Genomic DNA, 27245 nt, shown 5'->3' with positions numbered 1-27245 from the left:
GGGGAGGGGGTGTAGCTGTGCGGCATCTGTGGGGGGGGGGGTGGCCTGTAGTTAGGATAGTTGTGTTATCTTTAGTTTACGGGGTGGGTCCTGGTTGACGTGGTTTTGGAGGCGGGCTGGTTAACCTATTGAGGCTGTCTACCATTTTGCATAGTTCGTGTCCCAGAGGTCCCAGGTTCGGTGGAATGCTTTGTACGTGTCGTGTATCTGTGCTGTTAGTTCGTCCAGGTCGCGGGTTTCTTTGACCTTGCTGATTATGGTTGATAGTTTGGGGATACGCTGGTCTGCCCACAGTTCCGCTATTGCCCGTCGTGTTGCGAGGGTTCGCTCCTGGCTAGGGAGTCCAGTGGTTTGCTGTGAATGGTTTTTCGAGGATGTGCTCGATGAGGTTGCATATTTTGGTCCAGAGCGGTTTGAGTTTAGGACAATCCCACCAGCAGTGAAGGTATGAGCCAGTGTCTCCGCACAGTTTCCAGCATCGCTCGTCAGATTTTTGGCCCATTTTGTGGAGTCTATGTGGTGTCAGGTACCAGCGGAAGTGTTTTATATGCCTGTTGCTTGTGTGTGACACACACTGTCAGGGAGTTTGTTGCTTCCCAGATTTCGGGCCAGTCGCCCGGGTCGTCTGGCGGCCCTAGGTCTCGTTCCCATGCGGTGATATAGGGGAGGTTGACTTGGGTAGCGTGGGTTGTCAGGGCGTTATAGATGTTGGAGATTTGTCCAGATTGTTGGGGTGCGTCAAAGCATTGCTTCTCGAATGTCGTCTGGGGTGACGTTCCTGCCTGTTTGATCATTGGCTGTTGCGCCAGGTCTCTGAGTTGTATGTATCGGAAGTAGTCTGATGTGGTCACGGTTTCTGCATTTGGGAGGTCATTGTATGTGAAGATATCTCCCTGGCGGTATAGGTGGAGTAGCCTGGAAACGTCTCTCTGGTCGAATGCTAGGAAGTGCTTTGCAGTCGTCCCTGGCGGGAAGAGCCTGGTATTATTTTTATAAGTCACTCTTGCCTCAACATCGAGATTTGACCGATTTTGAAAAGATTTGTGTCTGCAAAGTTTATTTGATGGTATAATGGGATACCAGCTGGGGGATACCAGCTTTACTTTTATACAGCAACTTGCCAGAGAAAAGGACGTCTCCAACGGCTAATACCCTCTTACTACCTGGGTTGCCGTTACAGAAAGGTAAATTGTCTCCTAGCCTTTTAGCTTCATGAAACAGGTTCCCTTGCTAATTTCCCTTGCATTTTGCTCCATCTTCTCTTTTAGATATTCAGTCACCACTTTTTTATATAACCCCCCAGAGTTTGCTTTGTGTCACACGTTTTTTTTTTAATTCTTTATTTTTGTTGTGAAATAAATTGACAAACAAGCTTGCTATGCAATAACAGCAAGTACAAGCATTTCAAGATACATTTTACTGTGCCATGTGATAGAACTGCACATTTTTTAAATTATAAACAAGCTAAAGCAAGTCAGTAAATAAGTGGGCAAGAGGAATAATTGAAGTATACTATTATGACTGACAATAAGTTAGTCAAAAGATTAAAAAATAAACAAATAAAAATTGTGCAACACGTTAAACTATAATTACTGATGTAGGCTGAAACAAAACAGGCTATAGTACTACTGGGAACTAACAGTAAAAGAAAATTATAACAGCAATTCCTGCAATGCTATTAGTATGACTGCTACGTATGCACAATAATGTCGCCAGCTAATAATCAGCCTATGTAGCTGTAGCAAAGCTCCCTATACCCAGGATGGAGAAGGATAGGGGACTAGGGGACGACACACAGTCCTGGGAGCTCTAGTCTTGACTTGACTTGACTTTTCCCCCTGAATCCTCCACAAGCTAGAACAATGTGCTGAGCCGTGATTAGCCCTTTCCCCTCCCAGTAACTAGACAACACATATTAATGAGCCTCCCAGTTACTAGACAACACATTTTAATGAGCCAAACTCGGCCTTTTATGCCTAGACCACAGCAGGGGTATTCAACACAAGCCCCTCCCAGAATCTCTGGGTCGGAGATAATTGTGTTAAAGGCTGGTAAGCCAATTACCTCCCAGGAACTGAAAGCCAAACCCAAAAATATAAAAATATAATAAAAACATAAAATAACCCCACATATTATACATCCCCACACAGCCCTGATCGGAGCACCCAAGTTCTCCAAATAGTGCTTAGAGCCATGCAGTGTAGGGGAAACTGCCACCGTGTTAAAGTTCTGACCAGCCACTCACGTGGTCCTATGTCCAAAATAGTTCCGGGGGGCAGGGCCTGGGCCGACTGGAAGCAGACAAGCATTGCTCTGAGCCCAAGCCCCAAACAATGGATTTAAACCCAAACCACCTCAAATTTGGATATCTGAGCATGCTGGGGTGGAGAAGCCCACAAGTTGTCCCCGAGTGCCTACTGTGCCTTGATGCTTGCGGGGGGCAGCCTGAGCAGATCTGGGGGACCGGTCTGGGACCTGGCACCACGGGAGCCTTTACGGCAATATATGCCCCACAGCCTACATGTGCACCTCAGATGTTCCACAGCTCATGCAAATAGCCTACAATTGCCCAAGGCGGAATTGATGTGAAATATGCAATGTGCTTTATCTTTGTTTGACACATTATGCCTCTACGTAGGCACTAAGGCATGGTTCTTAATTTTCATTTCTTTCTTTCCATGTATTGCATTTAGCTAATTTCTGCACAAGATTAATACATCATAAGATGAATATTTCCTTTTTTATAATTCAGCTTTAAAAAAAAAAAAAAAAAACAACCTGTTGGTCAATTACATTGCCCCACTGGGCTTTAGTTTAATGTTATTTGGGTTACGCCCATCAGCCATTACATGTCTAATATTTGTGCATAGTATACTTGAATGCTAATCACTCCTAAGTTTATTATCACCAGAAGCTTCTTTTTCATCCACTCATACGACTTAGCTTTCTATGCCAAACACAAAGTATGTGTATATCTACTAAACGGGATTAACGGAGTGCATACGATTTAGCTTAAACCCATACACTGCATGCATATGCAGACTGGCTACTCAGATGATGCAAATAGCTTACAATCGCCCAAGGCGGAATTGATGTGAAATATGCAATGTGCTTTACCTTTGTTTGACATATTATGCCTCTGCGTAGGCAACAATGCATACATTTTTCAAACCCGTTCTATGTCTGCTATCATTTTGCATGCGAAAAAACTATTTAACACAAAATAGTTCCAGGCGTTTGGTGCTTTTGTCGGTCAACTTTCAGGAGCTCCTGAGGCCGCAATAAGGGTGCTCTGCCTGGCTCTTAGGAAGCATTTGTTCCCCTTAGGTTCAGATACCTTCCCTCCAAAAAGGGCTCTCCTGACGGATTTCAAATTGGTTCAAAACCCCGAACCGAGTCGTCTGAGAACCTCAGCCCAAAAACAGTTCCATAACATTTGCGGCCAAGTACTGCTGAGGTGACCGGGAACCTACGAAGTCCTCATGCCGAAATTAGTTCCATAGCGGTTGCGGCTAAGTACCGTTGAGGACTACGTTGAGGACTATTGGTGGGTGTTGGCCTCCAGAGAGCTAGCGTTCGGTTTCATTCGCATGAAGGGAAAGTGCCAAACCAGGGGCACCCAGGGAAAGCTAATAGTGGCGGCTGGGCAGGGCAACTCCCAAACGGTGTCCCAGACCTGGACCATAGTTGGTGGGCAGGAGGCCGGCTTCCACACTCCTCCAGGCGAACATTTGTGGGAAGGAGTGTTTGTTACATAGGCCACATCAGAGAGTCCACCTTATAGCCAGTTATGCGGTCACCACTCACCTTCTCAGATCAGACTGGAAGCTCATCCCTCAGGGTGATAATTGGCATTCTTGGCTGCAGCCCGTTGGTTGTGCAGGGTTGGTGACACAAAGCATATGCCTCAGAATTAGGCAGCTGTTTTGAGGGTGTGCTTCTCCATATGGGAGGCGAGTTGCGACCAACCGTGAGATCAGAACCGTGCAGGACAAGCTTTCACCGCAATGGTTTTCATGCCATCTTCTCCGCAGGATCCCATTCGGGAAGTGCTGAAATTGCTGGAACAAGTGATGTCTGGAGGGCCGGGGCTCAGCCCGCAGAGGCGAAATCAAGTCTTTTCGGGTTGGAGCTTTGGCCATAAGCACTCACAAGTGTGATCAAAGACCTAGAGGAAGTTATTTTCATGAGTAGACAACCATGGGGAGATAGTTGAGTCGGTATGCTCCAGCAGCAACTTTTTCTAGTCAGGGCTCCGAGGGCTGGTCGGCTTGGCAGAGGCTCCAATGCGACGGCCATCTGGGTCGTGCCTAGTGGCTCACTGGGCACCTGTGAAGAGTATTTTCAACTCTGATTCGGTTATGGGGACAGGGATAACACCCACCAAGCCAAGGTGGGGGGCAACGAGGCTGCAATGTCGCACCTCGATGGGCGCTTTCCGCGTCGGGAGATTGGCAGCTTCTCTGCTCCACCTGCACAGCATGTGCAGTAGGCCACAGAAACAATTAGGGCTATTGCCTGGTCTGAGGCTTTGGTCCAAGCCCAATAATGTGCAATAAAAAGGTACTTTGGTCCTCATATAGCCGAGAATCTCTGATGGCCGTATTTGTGTAATAAAAATGTTTGTTTTTAACCCAGTGTCACATGAGCTACAGACATCAGGCCCCGCTACCCTGTGTCACACATGTTTTGTGCCTTAAAATGTTTTTAATAAAGACCTGACCACAAAATTATCTTTTTGTCTGCAGACTTCTAAATGGTTTTTTAGGAGTATCCACTTTTGCACCCGACGTACATGTGTACAGCTGAATATCCTGGAACAAAACGGATCTACTATCCCAAGAAACATAGAATGTGATGGCAGATAAGAACCATTTGGGCGATCTAGTCTGCCCAATTTTCTAAATACTTTAATTACTCTCTGGCCTTATCTTATAGTTAGGATAGCCTTATGCCTATCCCAAGCATGCTTAAACTCCTTTACTGTGTTAACCTCTACCACTTCAGCTGGAAGTCTATTCCATGCATCAACTACCCTCTCAATAAAGTAATACTTCCTGATATTTTTTAAACCTTTGCCCCTCTAATTTAATATGTCCTCTTGTTGTGGTAGTTTTTCTTTTTCTTTTTTATATTCTTTATTTATCAATAAACAAGCGGGCTTGCACTGCCCCAACAGCTGGTGCAAACTAGGTATCAAGCATAGTATTGTTGTAGAATTATTAAAACCTTTATTAAATTTCCCCATTAACTCCATTAACTGCATTATATGATAGATTTTCCTAACAGCATTTAGAATATTAGAAAGAGAATGTATTTTCTAGAAGGATATGAGTAACACCGGAATTGTCAAGTTCCTGTAATATGTAACAATGTATGCCATAGTTAGATCATGAGAACTGAACTAATGAAATGTGTATTCACTAAGCCTGAGAAACTAACCTTGAAGCTAAAACGGTGCCAAGTACTCAAAATGGCTGTCTGCCAGATCCCCCCTCCCATCGAGCGAGCCTCGTGCTAAACAACAATGGCGCTTGAATCTTATGTCCACTCCCGTGTCGAAGATGACGACATCCCATGATGGGAGGATGCCCAACTAGCCCCTTAACCCCTAAACCAATTAATAATATAGATTGGAGGGCATTTAACCTACCACTTAACACATAGACCAATTAATGATGTTTATTTGTTGTTATCTTGATATTCTATGATGATGTAATATTGCCTTTAAAAGGGTCTGCATACCCGCTTTTTAACCAGATGCCATTAAATTTTCTCGAAGTTCTTTTAACCTGAACTCCATGTGTCAGTGTGAATTTACTTCTGCGTATACGCAATTTAATCATCTCAGATTTGGACAGGAACAGATAGTCATTCAAACATATTTGTTTGCTTAAAATAATCTATATCAATTGGCGCATCCAACGTGGAGCTCTGGGTTATGACCTATCTGGCAGCCGTCCAAGAAGACACTGCTGGACGGAGGAATCCTGGGGGGAAGGAAAGGAGACTGATCACCTCCCAGTACACGGTAGAGACTGCTGCAGAGCCTAGCCGGTATGTTCCTTTTCCCTGTGATTTATCTGTACCAGTGTCTGTGACTGCTACCGAGAGGACATCAAAGTCAGGTAATAACTTGCCCAGAGTCCTTGTATTGTTACTGTTACCCACTTTTTACCTGCATTTTGCCTATCTGTTGCCTGGGTGTGTTTGTATTGTTCTGTCTTTAGCTTAAGTGCCCGGGTAGAGTGAATGCCTGTTTACCCCTTTTAGGAGCCATGTGGCTGTGGCTGTAAGGAAAAAGGGGGGTGGACCTGTGGAAGTTTTCCTGGGGGTCCTCTGTTGCCTGTTTACCCCTTTTAGGAGCCACGTGGCTGTGGCTGTAAGGAAAAAGGGGGGTGGACCTGTGGAAGTTTTCCTGGGGGTCCTCTATTGCCTGTTTACCCCTTTTAGGAGCCATGTGGCTGTGGCTGTAAGGAAAAAGGGGGGTGGACCTGTGGAGGTTTTCCTGGGGGTCATCTGTTGCCTGTTTACCCCTTTTAGGAGCCACGTGGCTGTGGCTGTAGGGAAAATTGGGGGTGGACCTGTGGAAGTTTTCCTGGGGGTCTTCTTTTGCCTGTTTACCTCTTTTGGGTGGTGGGTAGCTGCAGCAGTAAGGAAAAAGAGGTGGGGGAGTCTGTGGAAGGGTGTAGACTCACTGCTTCCTGGGGATTCCCCATGGTGTCACTTTGATAGCCTAGCTAGCCTCATTGTGCACATTGCTCTGCTTGCAGAGAGGTGGTACCCTCCAGCCTCGAGCGCTGAGGCTGGTGGCATTCCAATTTTATTTGTGGTGCGTGGATTCGGGCAGGCATTGCTGTCTCCATCACCACGTGGTAGTGAGACTTACGGGTGGGTCCGTAGGGGCGCTACGGGAGTGAGGGAAGTGGTGGTCACGTTTATCGGTCCACTTTAACGGGGGAGGCATACGGATCTCGGGCCGGTGTTAGCTGTTTTCCGTGGCCGCTGGTAGTGAGACTTGAGGAAGTCGTCCTCCGAGCGGGGACACTACGAGGTTAAGGGAAGTGGCTTTGGCCACATGAGTAAAGGAAAGGGACTACTGTTGAATTTATTTGAACTGTGATGCATGCACTGTATTTCAATTGAAATGTTGTCTTAATTGGGAGTCATTCAAACTCCTGTGTCTGTCTCTACTTTCACTTTTTACTTTTACTCTACTTCCTGTGTTATTTACACTTTCCCCTCCTATTTCTCTTTGTGAGAGAAGTGATTGGTCACACACTTCTCACCTCGCTCCAATCCGTGGCTACCTCGGGTAGGCGGAATAAGTGACTAGTCTACGTTTTGGGAAGACGCACGTGGGGACCCACCCTCACATGGGAGTCGAGCATTGTAGACACTCTGTTTAATTTCTTTCCTCTATATCTGGGACGCCTTTTATAGGGGGAATGGGACAGGGGTTAGAGAAGCCCAGTAAGGGCTGGTTAGCGTGTGAACTAGTTGAAGACAGAGAGGGTGAAGAGATGGTTAAGGGAGTTGAAAAGATTGCTAAAGTGTGTAGAATTGCTGTGCTTTCATGTGGTAGATTACAGCCAGAGAGCTGGCGCAGATTACTAACAGAGAAGAAAGGCAAGCTTACAGATAATGATTTGCTTCGTACAGCAGAAGCCTGGTACAGAGTAGCAAGAGCTATTCAGCAGGAAGGTTGGGTTGAGGAAGAAATTGATCACAAAGGGTTAAGAATGTATGTATATCATAATAATTGTGTTACTGGGAAGCTCTCCCAGCCAGAGCCCTGTCATGGCGTCCAGGAGGTGACCACTCCCATCATCCCGTCAGTAATGACCGAAATGTAGCTGACCACGGTCACCATCCCTGGTCCCCACCCTACCCCAATCTTAAATGCTGTGGGGTTTTTGTATTTTGTGTTAGCCATTAGATGGTAGAGGACCACCCTAGTAGAGGGTTGGGGTTTTGTATTGAGTTTCACTGAGATTATTACTATATTATGATTGACCTGACTGGATCAGGAGCGATTTGCTGTTTCTTACTGTTTATATGATTACTCTAATGTGTACATGGCCATATTACTTTCTGCTATAAGTATGGGTACCCTAGGTGTATTGTCTAAATGTTGTGTTTTTGCAATAACTGTAACGTAACTGTCCTTCCAGTGCTGACAGGGTTAAATCTTGTGCCTGTAGTTTCTCTAGTCTCTTGCTTCTCTCCCCCTCCCTCTCCTGCTTCTGGTCTCTGTGTGCGGAGGTTCGGGGGGGAGGAGGGAGGGGGGTGGCATGCTAGCGATTCAGGTCTGTCTCTTCAGTGTTCCGTAGAGTTATTCAGAAGCTACTGTTAAGAGTTAGCAATGGAATTTTTTGCTAGAAAATATTCTAATTGTGTATTTTGTTATTTCAATAGAAATTGATAGGATGGTTAAGGAGTGAATCTGATGCAAGAATTAGAAGTTGTTAAGTTAGTATTTTAAAAGCATATGTTTCTAGAGACAGCTTTACGGGCTGTTAGATGTATGTTGTTTTCAACGGTCTTATTTAATCCGTCAAGTCTGTCCATAGTTTAGTATTTCATTTTGCCGAACAGAATGTTCCTTCTCTGATTTATTTTATTAGCTATAATATAGTGTAATGTTGAAATGCCCTAAAAGAAAATGGCCCCTAGTACAAAAGAAGGTTGGCCAAAAGGTGACATCACTTCTGCTCTTACTTCTGCCCTTACGCCCTTACCTCCAGTCTCTTCCTTTCTCATCATTTCCTTCCTTCCCTGCCATGGCTGCCTAGACCTACTCCTATCATGCTCATCCTATCTTAAGACATGCTGTTTTCCTTAAATCCCACATATTATGAACAGGAAAGTTATAATTACTAAAGGGAAAAAACTAGAGAGTTTCAATAATTTAATTTAATGGTAAAAAAAAAAAAAAAAATGTTTTGATCTAATTAAAAAGGAACCAGAAAACATTATAAGCCTAACTATTAACAAATGGATAAGGTGGGAGTGTGCTCCAATCTGTCTTTATTGGATAATGATAGCCTCCAAGATTAAAGACTGACTAACATAATTTTTGACCTAAGCCCAGATATTTTATTATTGCATATACACATAAGTCGAGACTTTGGGCATTATAGTGTATTGATTCCAGATCTGTTACTAGCAGCAAGTGCATTACATAGAAACAAAGAATGTGACGGCAGATAAGAACCATTCGGCCCATCTAGTCTGCCCCGTATTATAAATACTTTCATTAGTCCCTGGCATTATCATATAGTTAGGATAGCCTTATGCCTATCCCACGCATGCTTAAACTCTTTTACTGTGTTAACCTCTACCACTTCAGTTGGAAGGCTATTCCATGCATCCACTACCCTCTCAGTAAAGTAATACTTCCTGATATTATTTTTAAACCTTTGTCCCTCTAATTTAAGACTATGTCCTCTTGTTGTGGTAGTTTTTCTTCTTTTAACCCCTTAAGACCGCAGCCAAATGTACACGTTGTGATCCAAAAAAACGTAAACAAAACCTCGCATTTGCGCTATATGTCTGTCCAACCATAATTCACCTCTTTCATATTAAATGCACCCCCCATTATTATATATTATTTTATTCAGGGGAAACTGGGCTTTCGTTTAACATCAAATATTTAGGTATGGAACATAATTTAATATGAAAAAAATATTTTAAAAATGGGAGAAAATAAGAATTTTTTACATTTTTTTAGTTCTACGTGACATTCTAACTGTGAATGTCATAATACTGTTTGCTTTTACTGCAATACAATACACATATTTGTATTCAGCGATGTCTCGCGTGTAAAACAGTACCCCCTATGTACAGGTTTTATGGTGTTTTGGGAAGTTACAGGGTCAAATATAGCGTGTTACATATTTCAGTTTTTTTACATTGAAATTCGCCAGATTGGTTACGTTGCCTTTGAGACCATATGGTAGCCCAGAAATAAGAATTACCCCCATGATGGCATACCATTTGCAAAAGTAGACAACCTAAGGTATTGCAAATTGAGTATGTCCAGTCTTTTTTAGTAGCCACTTGGTCACAAACACTGGCCAAAGTTAGTGTTAATATTTGAAAATGCAAAAAACTAATTTGAACGCAAATTTTGGCCAGTGTTTGTGACTAAGTGGCTACTAAAAAAACTGAACATACCCTATTTGCAATACCCTGGGTTGTCTACTATTGCAAATGGTATGCCATCATGGGGATAATTTTCATTCCTGGGCTACCATACGGTCTCAAAGGCAACCTGGCGAATTTTAATGTGAAAAAACTGAAACGCAAACCTTATATTTGACTCTGTAACTTTTGAAAACACCATAAAACCTGTACATGAGGGGTACTGTTATACTCAGGAGACTTCGCTGAACACAAATATTAGTGTTTCAAAACAGTAAAACGTATCACAACAATTATATCGTCAGTGTAAGTGCCATTTGTGTGTGAAAAATGCAAAAAATGTCACTGTCACTGACGATATCGTCGTTGTAATATATTTTACTGTTTTTAAACACTAATATTTGTGTTCAGCGAAGTCTTCCGAGTAAAACAGTACCCCCCATGTACAGGTTTCATGGTGTCTTGGAAAGTTACAGAGTTAAATATAGTGCTAGACAATGTAATTCCCTGAACTTTTGGCCTGGGTTGGCAGGCAGGTCCTGCAAATTGTAATTAATAAAATGACCTAATTATGTAAAATTATTACATAAATATATGCGTAGAATTAGTATATATATATGTGTGTATATATATATGTGTGTATATATATGTATATAATTTTTTTTAATTATTTTTGTTTATATATAGGTATATACATAGTGATATATACGTATATACTTATGTATATAGATATATATATTATTTCGTTCTACATGTATTTTGATATCAATATATATATATTAATTTTAAAATACAGTTAGAACGAAATTACGCATGTTTATATATTTTTTATCTATTTTTTTTTATTATTTTTTTATTATTTTTTTATTTATTTTTTTAACGTATTTATATATTTATTTATTTTTTATTATATATAAATATATATATATAATGAAAATTATATATATATTTAATCAATATCATTGTACGTGTATTTTGATATTAATATATATATATAATTATGTATATATTAATATTAAAATACACGTAGACAGTGTATGCATATTTATGTGTATGTGTGTATATATATATACTTAGATCATATATATAATAAATATATATATATATATGATCTAAGTATATATAATTTATTTTTACACTGTTTTAACATTTTTTATTTTTTTTCAGACAGCAGGGGGAGTACCTGTCATTACAGGCACTCCCCCTGCTGGCAATGCCTTGGACGGCTATGCCGTCCATGTGATCGCGGGGTCCTCGCAAGGACCTCGCGATCACATGGCCCTGGGCGGCTGAAGAGGACGCAGGGGGACTCCCTGGGCTCCCAGGTAAGTCCCCCATACCGCGATCGCCGGCGTGGGATCGCCGGCGACCGGGTAAGTACATAAGATCACAGGACGTACTATGCCGTCCTGCGGCTTTTAGAGCCACCAAAATAAGGACGGCATAGTACGTCCTGCGGTCTTAAGGGGTTAAATATAGTCTCCGCTTTTACTGTGTTGATTCCCTTTATGTATTTAAATGCTTTTATCATATTTCCCCTGTCTCGTCTTTCCACCAAGCTATACATGTTAAGATCCTTTAACCTTTCCTGGTAAGTTCTATCCTACAATCCATGAACCAGTTTAGTAGCCCTTCTTTGAACTCTCTCTAAGGTATCCATATCCTTCTGAGGATACGGTCTCCAGTACTGCGTACAATACTCCAAGTGAGGTCTCACCAGTGTTCTGTACAATGGCATGAGCACTTCCCTCTTTCTACTGCTAATACCTCTCCCTATGCAACCAAGCATTCTGCTAGCATTTCCTGCTGATCTATTACATTGTACATTGTCATTAACAGCCAGAAACTGGAAAACAAGAAAGGTGAATTAATGTATAGCTGTTTATAAAGCTTAACAAAATCTCCATTATCTTTTTCATTTATTTCGCAGAAGACAATGTTATTTGTCTATTTTGTATGTTTTAATACATTATCAGTGAAGAGTAGAATAAGTTTTATCCCTTTTGCGAGACATAAAATTGTGATAATGTATATTTGTGATGTATGTAAGAATTATATTTTGAGATGCTAGAAATAAATAAATAAAATAAAGAACGGAGAGTCAGGGATAGCGTCTGTCTCCACGGGCACAAGTCTGGTGTGGGAGAAGTAGTGGGTTAGCCACTGCGGGACACCCACGGAGTGAAGCGTTCGAGGCCTGTTCAGACAGATGAGCATGTTAGCCTTTTATTATTTTTCTCTAGGGAAAGCATAGGGTCAGTTAATAGTTGTTGTACATGGGCTATTTGCAGCCTCCATAGCGGAAGAGAACCTACCTGCCTCCTCATTTCTACCTAGTCTTGAATTCTGATGTATCCTTATTTCCCCGCCCCCCCCCCCATCCGTCCTATAGATCTCGTCACCCTCATCCTCTCCTTTACCACCCTCCCCCTCCAACCCATTTCTCCCGTCTGCTCTTCCTCCCTTCAAACCCATTCACAACCCTGCCCACCTCCACTGCTACATCACCTGTCTGCTCCCTTACCTGCCCACCTCCGCTTACTCCTTCCGCCGATCCCTCCCCTTCATCTACAGTCCTTCCTACTCCACCTTCTTCTCCTCCTACTCCACCTTCTCCTCCTCCTCCTACTCTCTCTACTCCACCTTCTCCTCCTTCTGCTCCACCTTCTCCTCCTCCTACTCCTCCTCCACTCCACCTTCTCCTCCTTCTGCTCCACCTTCTCCTCCTCCTGCTCCACCTTCTCCTCCTCCTCTCTCTACTCCACTTTCTTCTCCTCCTACTCCTCTCTCTACTCCACCTTCTTCTCCTCCTACTCCTCTCTCTACTCCACCTTCTTCTCCTCCTACTCCTCTCTCTACTCCACCTTCTTCTCCTCCTACTCCTCTCTCTACTCCACCTTCTTCTCCTCCTACTCCTCTCTCTACTCCACCTTCTTCTCCTCCTACTCCTCTCTCTACTCCACCTTCTTCTCCTCCTACTCCTCTCTCTACTCCACCTTCTTCTCCTCCTACTCCACCTTCTTCTCCTCCTACTCCACCTTCTTCTCCTCCTACTCCACCTTCTTCTCCTCCTACTCCACCTTCTTCTCCTCCTACTCCACCTTCTTCTCCTCCTACTCCACCTTCCTCCTCCTACTCCACCTTCCTCCTCCTACTCCACCTTCCTCCTCCTACTCCACCTTCCTCCTCCTACTCCTCCCTCTACTCCACCTTCTTCTCCTCCTACTCCACCTTCCTCCTCCTACTCCTCCCTCTACTCCACCTTCTCCTTCTCCTACTCCTCCCTACTCCACCTTGTCCTCTTCTCCTCCTCCTACTCCTCCCTCTACTCCACCTTCTCCTACTCCTCCCTCTACTCCACCTTCTCCTCCTCCTCCACCTTCTCCTCCTCCTACTCCACCTTCTCCTCCTCCTACTCCACCTTCTCCTCCTCCTACTCCACCTTCTCCTCCTCCCTACTCCACCTTCTCCTCCTCCCTACTCCACCTTCTCCTCCTCCCTACTCCACCTTCTCCTCCTCCTACTCCTCCCTACTCCACCTTCTCCTACTCCTCCCTACTCCACCTTCTCCTACTCCTCCCTACTCCACCTTCTCCTACTCCTCCCTACTCCACCTTCTCCTCTTTCTACTCCACCTTCTCCTCCTCCTACTCCACCTTCTCCTCCTCCTACTCCACCTTCTCCTCCTCCTACTCCTCCCTACTCCACCTTTTCCTCTTCTCCTCCTCCTACTGCACCTTCTCCTCCTCCTACTCCTCCCTCCTCCTCCTACTCCCTCTCCTCCTCCTCCTCCTCCACCTTCCTCCTCCTACTCCACCTTCCTCCTCCTACTCCTCCCTCTACTCCACCTTCTTCTCCTCCTACTCCACCTTCCTCCTCCTACTCCTCCCTCTACTCCACCTTCTCCTTCTCCTACTCCTCCCTACTCAACCTTGTCCTCTTCTCCTCCTCCTACTCCTCCCTCTACTCCACCTTCTCCTACTCCTCCCTCTACTCCACCTTCTCCTCCTACTCCACCTTCTCCTCCTCCTACTCCACCTTCTCCTCCTCCTACTCCACCTTCTCCTCCTCCTACTCCACCTTCTCCTCCTCCTACTCCACCTTCTCCTCCTCCTACTCCACCTTCTCCTCCTCCCTACTCCACCTTCTCCTCCTCCTACTCCTCCCTACTCCACCTTCTCCTCCCTACTCCACCTTCTCCTACTCCTCCCTACTCCACCTTCTCCTACTCCTCCCTACTCCACCTTCACCTTCTCCTCTTTCTACTCCACCTTCTCCTCCTCCTACTCCACCTTCTCCTCCTCCTACTCCACCTTCTCCTCCTCCTACTCCACCTTCTCCTCCTCCTACTCCTCCCTACTCCACCTTTTCCTCTTCTCCTCCTCCTACTGCACCTTCTCCTCCTCCTACTCCTCCCTCCTCCTCCTCCTCCTACTCCCTCTACTCCATCTCCTCCTCCTCCTCCTCCACCTTCTCCTCCTCCTACTCCACCTTCTCCTCCTCCTACTCCACCTTCTCCTCCTCCTACTCCACCTTCTCCTCCTCCTACTCCTCCCGTCCTTCCACCTTCTCCTCTTCCTACTTTTCCTGTCCTTCCTACTCCACCTTCTCCCCCTCCCGCTCCATCCGCTACTCATTCCTCCATCTCCCCACCACCATATCTATATCCTTTATATGCTTCCTCCCTTCTTATTCCTTACCAATTTCCTCCGCCCTACCCGCGCCCCGCCCTGACACCTGCCCAAATGGCTTGACCATTCTCCTACCCTTACCATGCAACTCCGCCCTATTCAGCCACTTGCCACTTCCCATGTACCTTCCATTGCCACACCCCCTACCCAGATCACGCCTACCCTGCCTCAACTTGCTCAAGTTGTGCCCACATCCAATATGGCAGCCCCCAGTGGTGTGGCACCTCTAGTGCCGGTCCTAATAATTCCTGCTCCTCATGATATTAATTCTATTCTCTACTGTATCCAGCCAAAGCACCTTACTTCTCTAAAGACATTTCCGCCCATAGACAACTCTGCCTCTACCTGACATTATATTTTGAAGAAAAGTTGCTCCGGCCACTCTTCCGCCACTTCCCAGGGGGGAATACCACACTACGAAAAATTATTTAGACTGGTGGAGGTACACTTCATCATGAAAGACCTGTTTTGGGCACTCTCAAGGAAATAGTGCGGTCCTGACCCAGATACCCATGGAAGTAAGACACCTGTATCATCACTGGGAGGTGGCTGTCCCTCATGTTTTTCTTCACTAAGTCCCCAGAAATCTCATGAAAGGAACCTGACTCATTAGAACAAAAACATGAAACACTAAAACTCGATATCAGCTCTCTACAGAGGGGGGTCAGCAAGAGAACTGTAAATAGAAAGACAAATACCCCCAATCTCACACAGAAATAGGTGAGGATACCTCTTCTACTGCTCCTCATGGTTGCTTTGAACAGATGAAAGAAGAAACAAGACACCTCTTAACAGGGCATGCAGTAGCTTTGCCAGATCCTGACTCCACTCTGTTTGCGGATGAAAAGGAAAGGTACCATACTGGATTTGCTGTTGCTACAGAAGATCAGGTACGTCAAGCATCTTCACTTTCCTCACCCACATCTGCTCAAGACGCTGAATTGACAGCCTTCTCAGTGGCATGCAAAATGCCTGAAGGAAGACATGCCAATACCTACACTGACTCAAGATATGCCCTGGATGCGGCACATGATTTTGGATCAATCTGGAAGACAAGAAGATTTCACACAGCGACTGGCACGCCAGTTAAGCATAGCACGGCTATTAAGAAGTTGGTGGATGCCCTACTCCTGCTGAAGAAGTGGCCATACTGAAGGTAAAGGGCCACGGAAAACTGATTTTAGAAGAAGCCCCACTCAGCTGACCAAGCTGCCAACCAAGCCACAAGTGCACCAAGGGAAGTGGACAGAAGGGTGTCCGCTGAAGAAACTTCTATACTCACCATGTAGATCCTATCCACAGATCTCAAGCTCCTGAAAGAATGACAAGCAGCTGCTGACCCTGAAGAAATACAAAGCTGGAAAACAGAAAGGGGCAACCCTTGAAGACGGGCTGTACTCCAACACTCTCAAGTTCTGTTTACCCAAAAACATGTACTGGGCAGTAGGCCCGTGGAGTTTTATACCTATCCAAGACCCTCATGAACTCTTTGATCTCTAAATACTCTGAAGCACCTACAATTACTCCTCTAATCAACAGTTACTGCCGATCCTGTTTCATTTGTGCCAAGGACAGCTTAGGCAGAAGAGGAGGAGAATCCTAAGCACCTAGCTAACTCTCACTATCCCTTTCAAGAATCCAAGTGACTATATCCAGGTGCCAAAGAGCTGCCGGTTCAAATATGCACTAGTTATAATAGACATTTTGTCAGGATGACCAGAAGCCTAGCCGGTCATCAATGTGACAACCAAGACCATATACCCAATAGTGCATTGTGAAAGTTGCAGAGATCACTCAGTGGATTCACTGTTCCAGATTCAAGACTCTCTCTGCAACATGGGAAGTAACATTTGTTGATTTTGACAAACCTTTGACTCTAAAGGAAAAATTACTTGTTAGAAAACAAAAAGATATCAACAAGTAGGTGTTTGATGGCCATAATAATGCCTGACCACCTGCCATCGATGGAAAGCCGAGGACTCCAAAAGGAGATCTCATGAAGCTAAAGAGATTCAAACGCCAAGCTTCTTCAGGATTATCTGCCCATCCTGAGTTTGTGGTGATATTAATATTGACTAAATGATCCGAGTCCACCTACACTGATGTAGCGTGGGACAGGTTTAATACTATGATGAATAAGTAAATGTGCCCTAGCCAGGGTTATTATGTCCATACACATAATACATGACAAGGTACTCTTGACATACCACATTCATGCTTCAGAACACAAATAGGAGCACCCCTCTAAAGGGAAGTTTGACACATATATACATATATATTGATGCCATAGGTGTGCCAAGGGGGGTACCAGATGATTTTGCAGTTAAAAAAAAAGTTTGATTCCATTTTCCCAACCGTCACTGCTAATAATATTTTGATTTGCATTTATTATACCTATTGCAACCAACAACGTTTTGTCAACTACACCAGAGATGCCCTCCAGGGCTTCGCCGAACAGTTGCAGGCCACATCCCAGATGACCTTCCAGAACAGAATGGCCTTAGACATGATTCTAGCTGAGAAGGGGGGTGTATGTAAAATACTACCTGTCACCATGACTTGTTGTGCCTATATTCCAGATAACACAGGTCCATATGGTAATGTAAGCTTGTCTATTTTATGATGTCCCTCTGAAGAACTAAAAAGACTTTAGGAACCGTTACTTCATAGGGTTTTGTGCCTTTGGGCTAACATGTCTTCTGGTATTAACAAATAAAGTTTATCTTTTTAGTGCCTAACATTTCATAGGGGGGACTGTTGTAGAATTATTAAAACCTTTATTAAAATTTCCCCATTAACTCCATTAACTGCATTATATGATAGATTTTCCTAACAGCATTTAGAATATTAGAAAGAGAATGTATTTTCTAGAAGGATATGAGTAACACCGGAATTGTCAAGTTCCTGTAATATGTAACAATGTATGCCATAGTTAGATCATGAGAACTGAACTAATGAAATGTGTATTCACTAAGCCTGAGAAACTAACCTTGAAGCTAAAACGGTGCCAAGTACTCAAAATGGCTGTCTGCCAGATCCCCCCTCCCATCGAGCGAGCCTCGTGCTAAACAACAATGGCGCTTGAATCTTATGTCCACTCCCGTGTCGAAGATGACGACATCCCATGATGGGAGGATGCCCAACTAGCCACTTAACCCCTAAACCAATTAATAATATAGATTGGAGGGCATTTAACCTACCACTTAACACATAGACCAATTAATGATGTTTATTTGTTGTTATCTTGATATTCTATGATGATGTAATATTGCCTTTAAAAGGGTCTGCATACCCGCTTTTTAACCAGATGCCATTAAATTTTCTCGAAGTTCTTTTAACCTGAACTCCATGTGTCAGTGTGAATTTACTTCTGCGTATACGCAATTTAATCATCTCAGATTTGGACAGGAACAGATAGTCATTCAAACATATTTGTTTGCTTAAAATAATCTATATCAGTATGACATTTATGTGGGCATTCTTGCGATTACATTGCACATTTTATGAATTAGAGTAAGCTAGCTAAGTCTAATCTCTTCGATCTAAAAGTTAAGTTAGCTAGACACTAACCCCAAACACTGGGAGTATACTCACTACTGTTGACTTACTGTAAACTGACGATCTCAAGAAATGCTTAATGTAATTTGATTGTACAACTGAGCACAGAAAAATTAAGAATTTATAAAAAAAAAAAAAAAAAAAAAAGTTAAGGGGGGATGTCTCTTGCTAGACACATAAAAAATTATTGCTGTACACAAGCATTACAGAGGAATGGGACACCTTACAATCTTAACGGTTGTGCATAGTCTGGAGGGTGATTGGGCATTATGGCCCCTTCTTACACTGTGTTGTAGGAGTTAAGGATAAAGTCGTCGGTATGCCCACGCGTGGTAGGCATGTTTGTGCTTTTAAGTAGCCTTATTTTGCCGGCTGAAAGAGTAGGTATCTTTATGCGTTCCAGACGCCCATAAGTATTATAGTTAAAGGTGTTCTTTATGCTGTTTAGTGTCTTGTCGTCAGTAGGTGATCGGGACTTGGGTTTATGCCCGAGATATTGTAATGATATTGGGGAAGGGGGGGGGGGGGGGGGGGAATGTATGCACGGTCTCCCGACAATTGAGCCACCAAACCCCTTATATAACGAGCAAACAGATCAAAACTCCGCTCCAGATACCCATCGAGACCCACACAACCTCAATGGGTCGAAAAACGAAAAAGGTGAAAGCCGAAAAACCCCGACAAAGCATGGATATCGGTGCTCTGTGGAGGCAAGCACAGGCCGCAACCGGAGCGCACGTGGCAGCCATGCATGGCGGATGCTCCGATTTTTCGGATGGGACCTCTGAAGGAGAGGATGGGGACCCCCCACAGCCCGAGACCACACAGGTACAAACGCTGATACAGACACAGCCACCCATGAAAGCCCCCACCCCAGTGACAATGGAGGCTATAGGGGAACTCATGGCAGACCACCATAGAAAGATAGCAGCAGATGTGGCCCTGCTTAGAGGGGATTTTAAACTCATCACAACCAGGCTGGGAGCTGTAGAGGGCACCGTTAAAACTCACACGACACAGATTGCTGAACTACAAGCGGCAATACATAGCCTACAGCAGCAAACCTTGCTCCACGAGCAACAACTGGCCTCCCAGGAGGATAAACTTCGCCGCAACAACCTAAAACTTAGGGGAGTCCTGGACTCCATCCCAGAGGCGGAACTACCACACCTGGCAAGGAGACTTCTCGCCACGCTAGTGACCCCGAAATCAGCCAAAGCAATCACCCTCGATGGCATATTCCGCCTGCCAAAGTCTGCGAGAGCTCCAACTACCGCCACAAGAGACCTCATAGTACGGTTCCAGTCCATCAGTGACAAGCAGGCAATCTTGGCAGCTGTTAGAGGCCAACCAACACTTACCTTTGAGGGTATGACACTTTCCTTCTTTGCTGATCTCTCGGGGGGACATTGGCGTGGAGGAGATCCCTGTGCCCATTTACATCCCTCCTGAGACTACACCAAGTCCGGTACCGCTGGGGACCAGGGCGCACCCTTCAGATTGACAGAGAAGGCAACTCTCACACAGTCCATACCATGCAGGAGGCCACGGAGGCACTAGAACTACTGAACCTACCCACGACTGCACCCGCCACAGGGACAGGCACGGCCGGACCCACGCGCCCACTAGGGAGGAACGCAGCCGCTGCACCGGAGTTTGTCCCCCGACGACCCACTGCAAACTCTTATGCGACAGCCACTACATGAACTTGGGCTCAGCAAGATTGGACCCACTTTCGGGCATACCATACTTCCCCTGTCGACCGTCTGCATAGGACTCTACACAGGTAGCAGAGGAGAACTTCTCCAGTGATGATGTTGCATCACGGACATAGTTTATTCTTATTTTCCTTATTTTTTATATTACTGTTACGTGACTCTCTACCCACACGGGCGGACTCAGTCTTTTCAACTATGCGCACCCGATAGTTTTTCAGACTTATTTACAAACTCGAGGGATGCCCGGTATCCAATGACTCTACCTAATGCCTTAGCTAACACATCTTTTCATATTTTCAATGTAAATAAGTTTGTTATGATTTTTCTTTTGAAGTCCATGCAATCGCAGCAAACAAGTACACGGTGCTGTGTGCGCCATAGGGTGGATATCAGCCTGTTGAATTACTCTAATACTGTTTATATCTAAGTGATTATTGTACTTTTTCGTATATATAGCCTGAAACACCCTGATGTTTGCATTCACATATTCTGGTAGCACACTCATGAATAGCAAGCCTGATCTCGCTAATGTAAACTCATAGAGACATAACGTGCACTAGGTTAACCCGGCCTTCACTCTTCTAATTCTTAGACTAGCCACTTAGCCTTACCAGGGATGTACTACGAAGCCTAAGCTTGACAAGTATATTCAGGCTGTGAAATGCAACACATTTCAAAACGTATTACTATGTTTAGAGGTATTGTTCTCCGACATTTAATATTTCTTTCTCAGTTGATAACCAGCCTGTTTTCCATCTACTATTATTATTGTACAATGAGGTTGGAGCCTGCTGGAGTTTATAAGGGTACACTACGGTCATGACAGTGATGTCTGTTTATCTAACAACACTCCCTGATCTTCCTTATGTACCGTCCTTACAACTGCCTCAATCAAAGAAAGATTACCTAAAATGCGCAGCTTTCCAATAACTCCCACAAGAGCGACACACTGTGTAAACCTCACACACAGGCCGGCTACGACCACAAGGCAAAGCGCATTAGCACACTGCTACTATTTTAGCGTCACTAAAGTAACTAGCCTAACACAGATAAGCGTTGCTATTTGTTCCCCTTTATGCTTTTATTTTTGTTTTTCTTTCTAATCATTTCATGCCACGGTTCTTATAACTTAGCCATGCTGCTGATTTAGCGCAGATTAAGATAGTCACTTTAACTGTAAAAGGCAACCGATGTTAACTCAGGTTCTGTGTTTACATTTATACATAAAAATGTGCATTGCTCAAACGCCATTATTATAATAACAATGTGCTATGTTGATGCTTGCAAATGCTATTGTGGCAAAGTGAGCTGTTTTGTCTACTCATGCACTCAAAAATAAAGAATTCCAAAAAAAAAAAAAAAGTGTACTGTCTGCAGCTGTAATGGGGAATGGGAATCTGTCCTGCTTATAGGCTGAGTTAACTATTGTGAGTAACACATGACTATCTCACTAGATGCAAGGGAAACAAACCAAAACAAGATTAAAAGGTAAGAGTGTTAAAATAGTAAGTTCAAGTGTCTTATAGTATCTCAGAGTCTGGTGATCCCAGGACCAGATGGCTGTATCTTGCATGTCCCTGTGCTTCAGCTAGTGTCAGCAGCGGCGCGCAGCACAAATGGAACTATGTTGGGGACGTCCCAGGAGCAGTTAGGAGTCGGGTTGGTGGAGTCTGGTGTTGTGATTCCCAGTTTGCCGAGGAAAGAGCCTGAGTCTTCTGGTGATGTCAGTCGGTAGGTTGTCGTTCCCTTCGTGTCTATTAACGTGAATGGGCCCCATCGGTACCTGACTCCAGCCCCTCTGAGTGTCGTGGTAACTCGCTGCATGGACCGTCTCCAGTTCAGGGTAGCCCTGCATAGGTCTTGCAGGAAAGTAAGCTGCATGTCCTCAAATCGGTAGGGGCTCTGGTTGCCGAGCGCTGTCATTGCCGCCATTTTGTCCCGGTATGAGTTTGTAAGCGGAGAAGGACATCGCGTGAGGCCTCCGCTGGGGCTCTTGGTGATTTGGAGAGTCTGTGTACGCCCTCCACTTGCACAGTTCTCGCCTGCTTGGGGTTAAGAATTGCAGCTAGGAGGCGTCGGGTAAAATGTGGCAGTTCATTGTCTTCGATGGAGTCGGCGATGCCCCTGATTTTGATGTTGGGGCGGCGTCTTGCATCGTCTAGGCCATCCAGCCGGGCCTGTAGTGCATGGTGTGAGGACTGGAGGTGTATTAGCTTCTCCTCTGTTTGGTGGCGTTGTGCCATATAGGCGATGCCCTCCTCGGCAACCCTCACTCTGCCTGTGACGGTTGTTACTTCCTCCTGCAAAATCGCCATGTTTGAGCGGAACAGGGTGCGCAGGTTCTGCAGTATGCTCAGGATGTCTCCCTTGGTGGCCGGAGCTCTCAGGTCACCCAGAGACGGGCCCAAGGCAGGGTCTGCAGCCTCCGGTATGGGATCCGGTGCATCCATTGTTTCCTCTTCAAGGATGAGCTTTGTGGCTCAGGGGTCGCAGCCATTTTGGGTTTAGGCCTCGACTGGAAAAGATCGCCTATTTTCCGGGATCCGTCCTCAGGGTAAGTTTTTAACTTTTTGTTTCTTTTCCCCATGTCGTCTCTGAACGTAGGGGCTGAAAAGTAGTCGGTTTGTCGTCATGTGGATCGGTTATTTTGCATAATGCCGTTATTACTCTGGAGCACCGCAGGCATGCGATCCAGGCCACGCCCCCCCCCCCCCCCAGTTTTTCTTTTAAATCTAGTCTCCTCCTTTACTGTGTTGATTCCCTTTATGTATTTAAATGCTTCTATCATATCCCCCCTGTCTCGTCTTTCCTCCAAGCTATACATGTTAAGATCCTTTAACCTTTCCTTGTAAGTTTTATCCTGCAATCCATGAACCAGTTTAGTAGCCCTTCTCTGAACTCTCTATAAAGTATCAATATCCTTCTGAAGATACGGTCTCCAGGACTGCGTACAATACTCCAAGTGAGGTCTCACCAGTGTTCTGTACAATGGCATGAGCACTTCCCTCTTTCTACTGCTAATACCTCTCCCTATACAACCAAGCATTCTGCTAGCATTTCCTGCTGCTCTATTACATTGTCTGCCTACCTTTAAGTCATCAGAAATAATCACCCCTAAATCCCTTTCCTCAGATGTTGAGGTTAGGACTCTATCAAATATGCTGTACTCTGCCCTTGGGTTTTTACGTCCAAGATGCATTATCTTGCACTTATCCACATTAAATGTCAGTTGCCACAACTCTGACCATTTTTCTAGTTTACCTAAATCATTTGCCATTTGGCTTATCCCTCCTAGAACATCAACCCTGTTACATATCTTAGTATTATCAGCAAAAAGACATACCTTACCATCAAGACCTTCTGCAAGATCACTAATAAAAATATTAAAGAGAATAGGTCCAAATACAGATCCCTGAGGTACCCCACTGGTGACAAACTCATGCTTCGAATATACTCCATTGACTACAACCCTCTGTTGCCTTTCACTCAGCCACTGCCTTATCCATTCAACAAGGACACAAATAAAAATCAGTTAGCTGTTATATATGGTGTATTTCATTTAACATCTTAAAACTTGTACTTATTACACTTAGTGCAATATACTCACCTGCATATATACTTCAGGAGGTTGTAATTGGCTGCTGGTAGGCTGCTCACTAACCTGCACAGCTCTTCAGTTCCCTGAGAATGAAAAATGTTGGATATATTAACTGCAACTTGCTATCATAATTACACATCTAGAAGGAAAAAAAAAGAGAAAACAGGAAGAAAAAAGGAGATTTAGTCAAGTGTGAATTAATAAATGTGTCATTTTTTTCACCTGTTCTTTTGGGCTTCAACCTTCATTTTTGAATTTAGGCCAGTTTCTCCTACCAATACCATAGATCTATTATTCTTTCGATCACCTCCAGAAAAATGTCCTCTTTCAACCCTCTTTTCTACCAATCTAATTTTCGTGGTCTTTCCAGAAATGTATATTTCTCCGTAATGTAGGAGAAAGCCACACTTCTTAAACCATTTTTAGAACAATTCAATAAATACGAACACTTTCATTAAAGGATTACTATAGGGTCAGGAACACAAACATGTATTCCTGACCCTATAGTGTTAAAACCACCATCTACCCCCCTGGGCCCCTCATGCCTCCATAAATATAGATTAGAAAAAGGAACATAAGGGTGTATCAGCCACTCACACTGGATGTGAGAGTGTTGGGACACCCAAGGTCAGAATGGTGGTTCCAGATCCACCAGTAAAGGGCTTGAACCCGGATTAAAGTATTAGAAAAAGAAAAAAGATAGAATCTCAATAACAAGAGAGAGATTCTAAACTGGTTTTAGATACAATTAATAGGACAATAATAAATATGGTGACCACACCAAAAAGCACTGTACTATTTAAACCTAAAACAAGCACCAAATGATATACAGCATGATATGAGGTATTACATAGATCCAGAAAGTGGCTCAATATAAATCAAACTAACTTTATTAGTAAATAAAAAAGAGAGTACACTTAAAATGGAATGTAATAAGTAGAGCTAATTGCAATATATCAATAGACTGAATGCCACTGGGCAAAAAATAAACAAGGTAAGTAACAGCTTTGAAGAGGACTATTAGTGAGTGAATCCCCAGAGATTACAGAAAGATAGCTCGGACTCCTGACTCTTGCATAGAGAGCCCAAGGGTGTAGCCTTAAGGCTCCTGTGTAGAGCCTCAGCTGTCCTTGTTGCTATATGGTAGGAGAAAAAAAATCCCCAAAGCAGTAAAACAGCCAGTACCAGAGATAGAGCAAGTATAAAGAGCAAAAAATCCCTGTAACTCCTAGAAACACCTTCGAGGGTGTTCTATGCTGTCCCTATGTGGGAAACCAGAGAGGAGATTAACCTAAAAAGCTTCACCAAATAACTCCTAAATAGAGAGTTTAAGGAGGTAGTAACTCCTAGTAGGGCAAGTCAGCCTGCCCCAAACAAAAATAGAGCTATTATCCCTGTTGCTCCTAATGGAAACACCTTCGAGGGTGTTCTATGCTATCCCTATATGGGAGGACGGAGAAGCTGAATTCTCTTCAAAATAAATGTAACAGTGCTTTAGAAAATAAAAATCAAACCACTCGTGCTACCATAGGTGTAAGTGACCCAATTAAACCCGACGCGCGTTTCGGTGCGTCTGCTGCACCTTCGTCAGGGGTTGGAAATACCTCTGTCAGTGGAGGGACTTTTAAATCCTAAGTAGCCAATCGTCTAGATAATCCAATCACCCAATAAATGACAGCCGGTGTGTGCACAGAGCCTACTGTGGGAGGAGCAAACGGCCGTCAGCTGATGCTTCTGCTGAACGATATGTCAGCGTGTGCGTCTACACCCACATGGGTATCCAGGGGCGGAGCTACAAGCGGCAGAGAGAGGAGAAGGCGGAGTTTACTCCTCCCTTGCTCCAATCCGGCTCAAGTATGTCGGAGAAGTGGGCGTACAGAGGGAGAGGGGAATAAAAGTAACAATATGACATCTGTAGGGAATGGCAAAAAGTTATGCCGAGAGTTCAAAACCGGCCAACTATAAGAACAAATGAGGATGTATAAATCCCGGACCAAATGTTTAGTCCATATAGACTTAGGCAGGATGTCATATTTCTAGGACTAAGATGCTGATTGCATATATATGAAAAAGGTATATTATGAGGGTTCACCTGGATCTCTATGGGTACATCATATGGTGATTAACCATATATTCTCTTTGAGATAAAGGGCGAAATCCGCATACCTTATATATCTTATATATGTCGTGTGTAATCATAAGCATCTAGAGTTATCTTTGAATCCCATGTAATGAGGCTAGAATAGGAGATAATTCCACATTGAATTCTAGAGGTAATATCAAAATTAATAAATAAAGGTGATAACAAAAAACAATAATGATGATTAAAAATGGTGTGATTAAATTGTCAAGAAATTTATAAAGTGAAGATCCTATAAATGTATAGATGGTATTATTAAGTTCAGAGATCACTAATGAAGGGGGAGTAGGAAAAACCTTCATTCAATCCCATAGGAGACAGTGTATTGAGGCGATAAATCCAGAAGCACTCTCGCCTCCTAAGGATTTTATCCAAATTCCCCTTCCTTTTATCAAGTTTGACCAATTCCATACCTAAAAATTGAAGTACGGTATGGTCACCTTGATGAAAATTCTTAACATGTCTGGATACTGAAGTTTCAATGTGTCTGCTGGTTTTTATGGAATTTATATGTTCCAAAATCCGCCTTTTAAATTGTCTGAAAGTCTTGCCAACATATAGTTTGTTGCATTGGCATTTTATCAAGTAAATCAAACCCTTGGAATTACAATTAAAGAATGAATTCGGGTAGAAGGTATCAGTCTGTATACTGTTGGGGAAACTCTTAGAGTCTTTGCAGATGAAGTCACAAGCTTTACATCTGCCGCATTTATATGTCCCTAACAGTTTGTTGGATAGCCAGTGAGTAACCGTCTTCTTAGACTGTTTAAAGTGGCTATGTACAAGAGTGTCTTTGATATTCTTTCCCCTTCGTGCTATAAGGGCCACATTTGTGGGGAGGACTTCTTTAAGATGTTCATCTTGTTTAAGTAGGGGCCAGTATCTATTCAATATAGATTTAACTTGCTCCCATCCTGCATCAAAAGTGGCAATTACTCTTACATGTTTGGAGTTAAAAGTGTTTTTACATGAGGATAACGGTACCTCTTTAATTAGATCTTTCCGATCAGTCATAAGGGCTCTATGGTAAGCCCGTTTAAGGCATTTGTGTGGGTAGCCCTTAGCCCGAAACATTGCACGCAATTCACTGGCTCTCACTTTGAAATCTTGGACATCGGAACAATTACGTCTAAGGCGTAAATACTGTCCAATTGGTATGCCTTTCTTCAGAGGGATGGGGTGGTGACTTCCCCAATTAAGTAGGCTATTGGTAGCCGTATTTTTCCTGAAGAGGTCAGTTTTAATGATGCCCTTTGTGTTTGGAATCAAAGTGAGGTCCAGAAAATTAAGATTCGGCGTGCCCATTTCTGATGTGAATCTTAAATTTAAGTCATTATCATTAAGTGACTGTACAAAGCTGGTAAAGTCTTCTGTGGTACCTCTCCACACAATCA

At 43.9% G+C, this 27245-nt stretch overlaps 1 protein-coding gene across 3 annotated transcripts in view; it reads right to left on the bottom strand.

The window, feature by feature from the left end:
- ARHGAP22 (Rho GTPase activating protein 22) overlaps nt 1-27245 on the bottom strand; it is a 129196-nt gene that overhangs the window by 40139 nt on the left and 61812 nt on the right. For all 3 annotated transcript variants that reach the window (XM_063434679.1, XM_063434680.1, XM_063434681.1), the window contains one exon: nt 23721-23794. In XM_063434679.1, the coding sequence (XP_063290749.1) occupies nt 23721-23794 (74 nt within the window). The remainder of the gene's footprint in view (nt 1-23720; nt 23795-27245) is intronic.

The sequence above is a fragment of the Pelobates fuscus genome, chromosome 10, assembly GCF_036172605.1.
Source record: "Pelobates fuscus isolate aPelFus1 chromosome 10, aPelFus1.pri, whole genome shotgun sequence".
Classification (NCBI taxonomy): Eukaryota; Metazoa; Chordata; class Amphibia; order Anura; family Pelobatidae; genus Pelobates; species Pelobates fuscus.
Note: the sequence above shows the minus strand (reverse complement) of the source record. Positions and strands in the feature narration are given on the sequence as shown.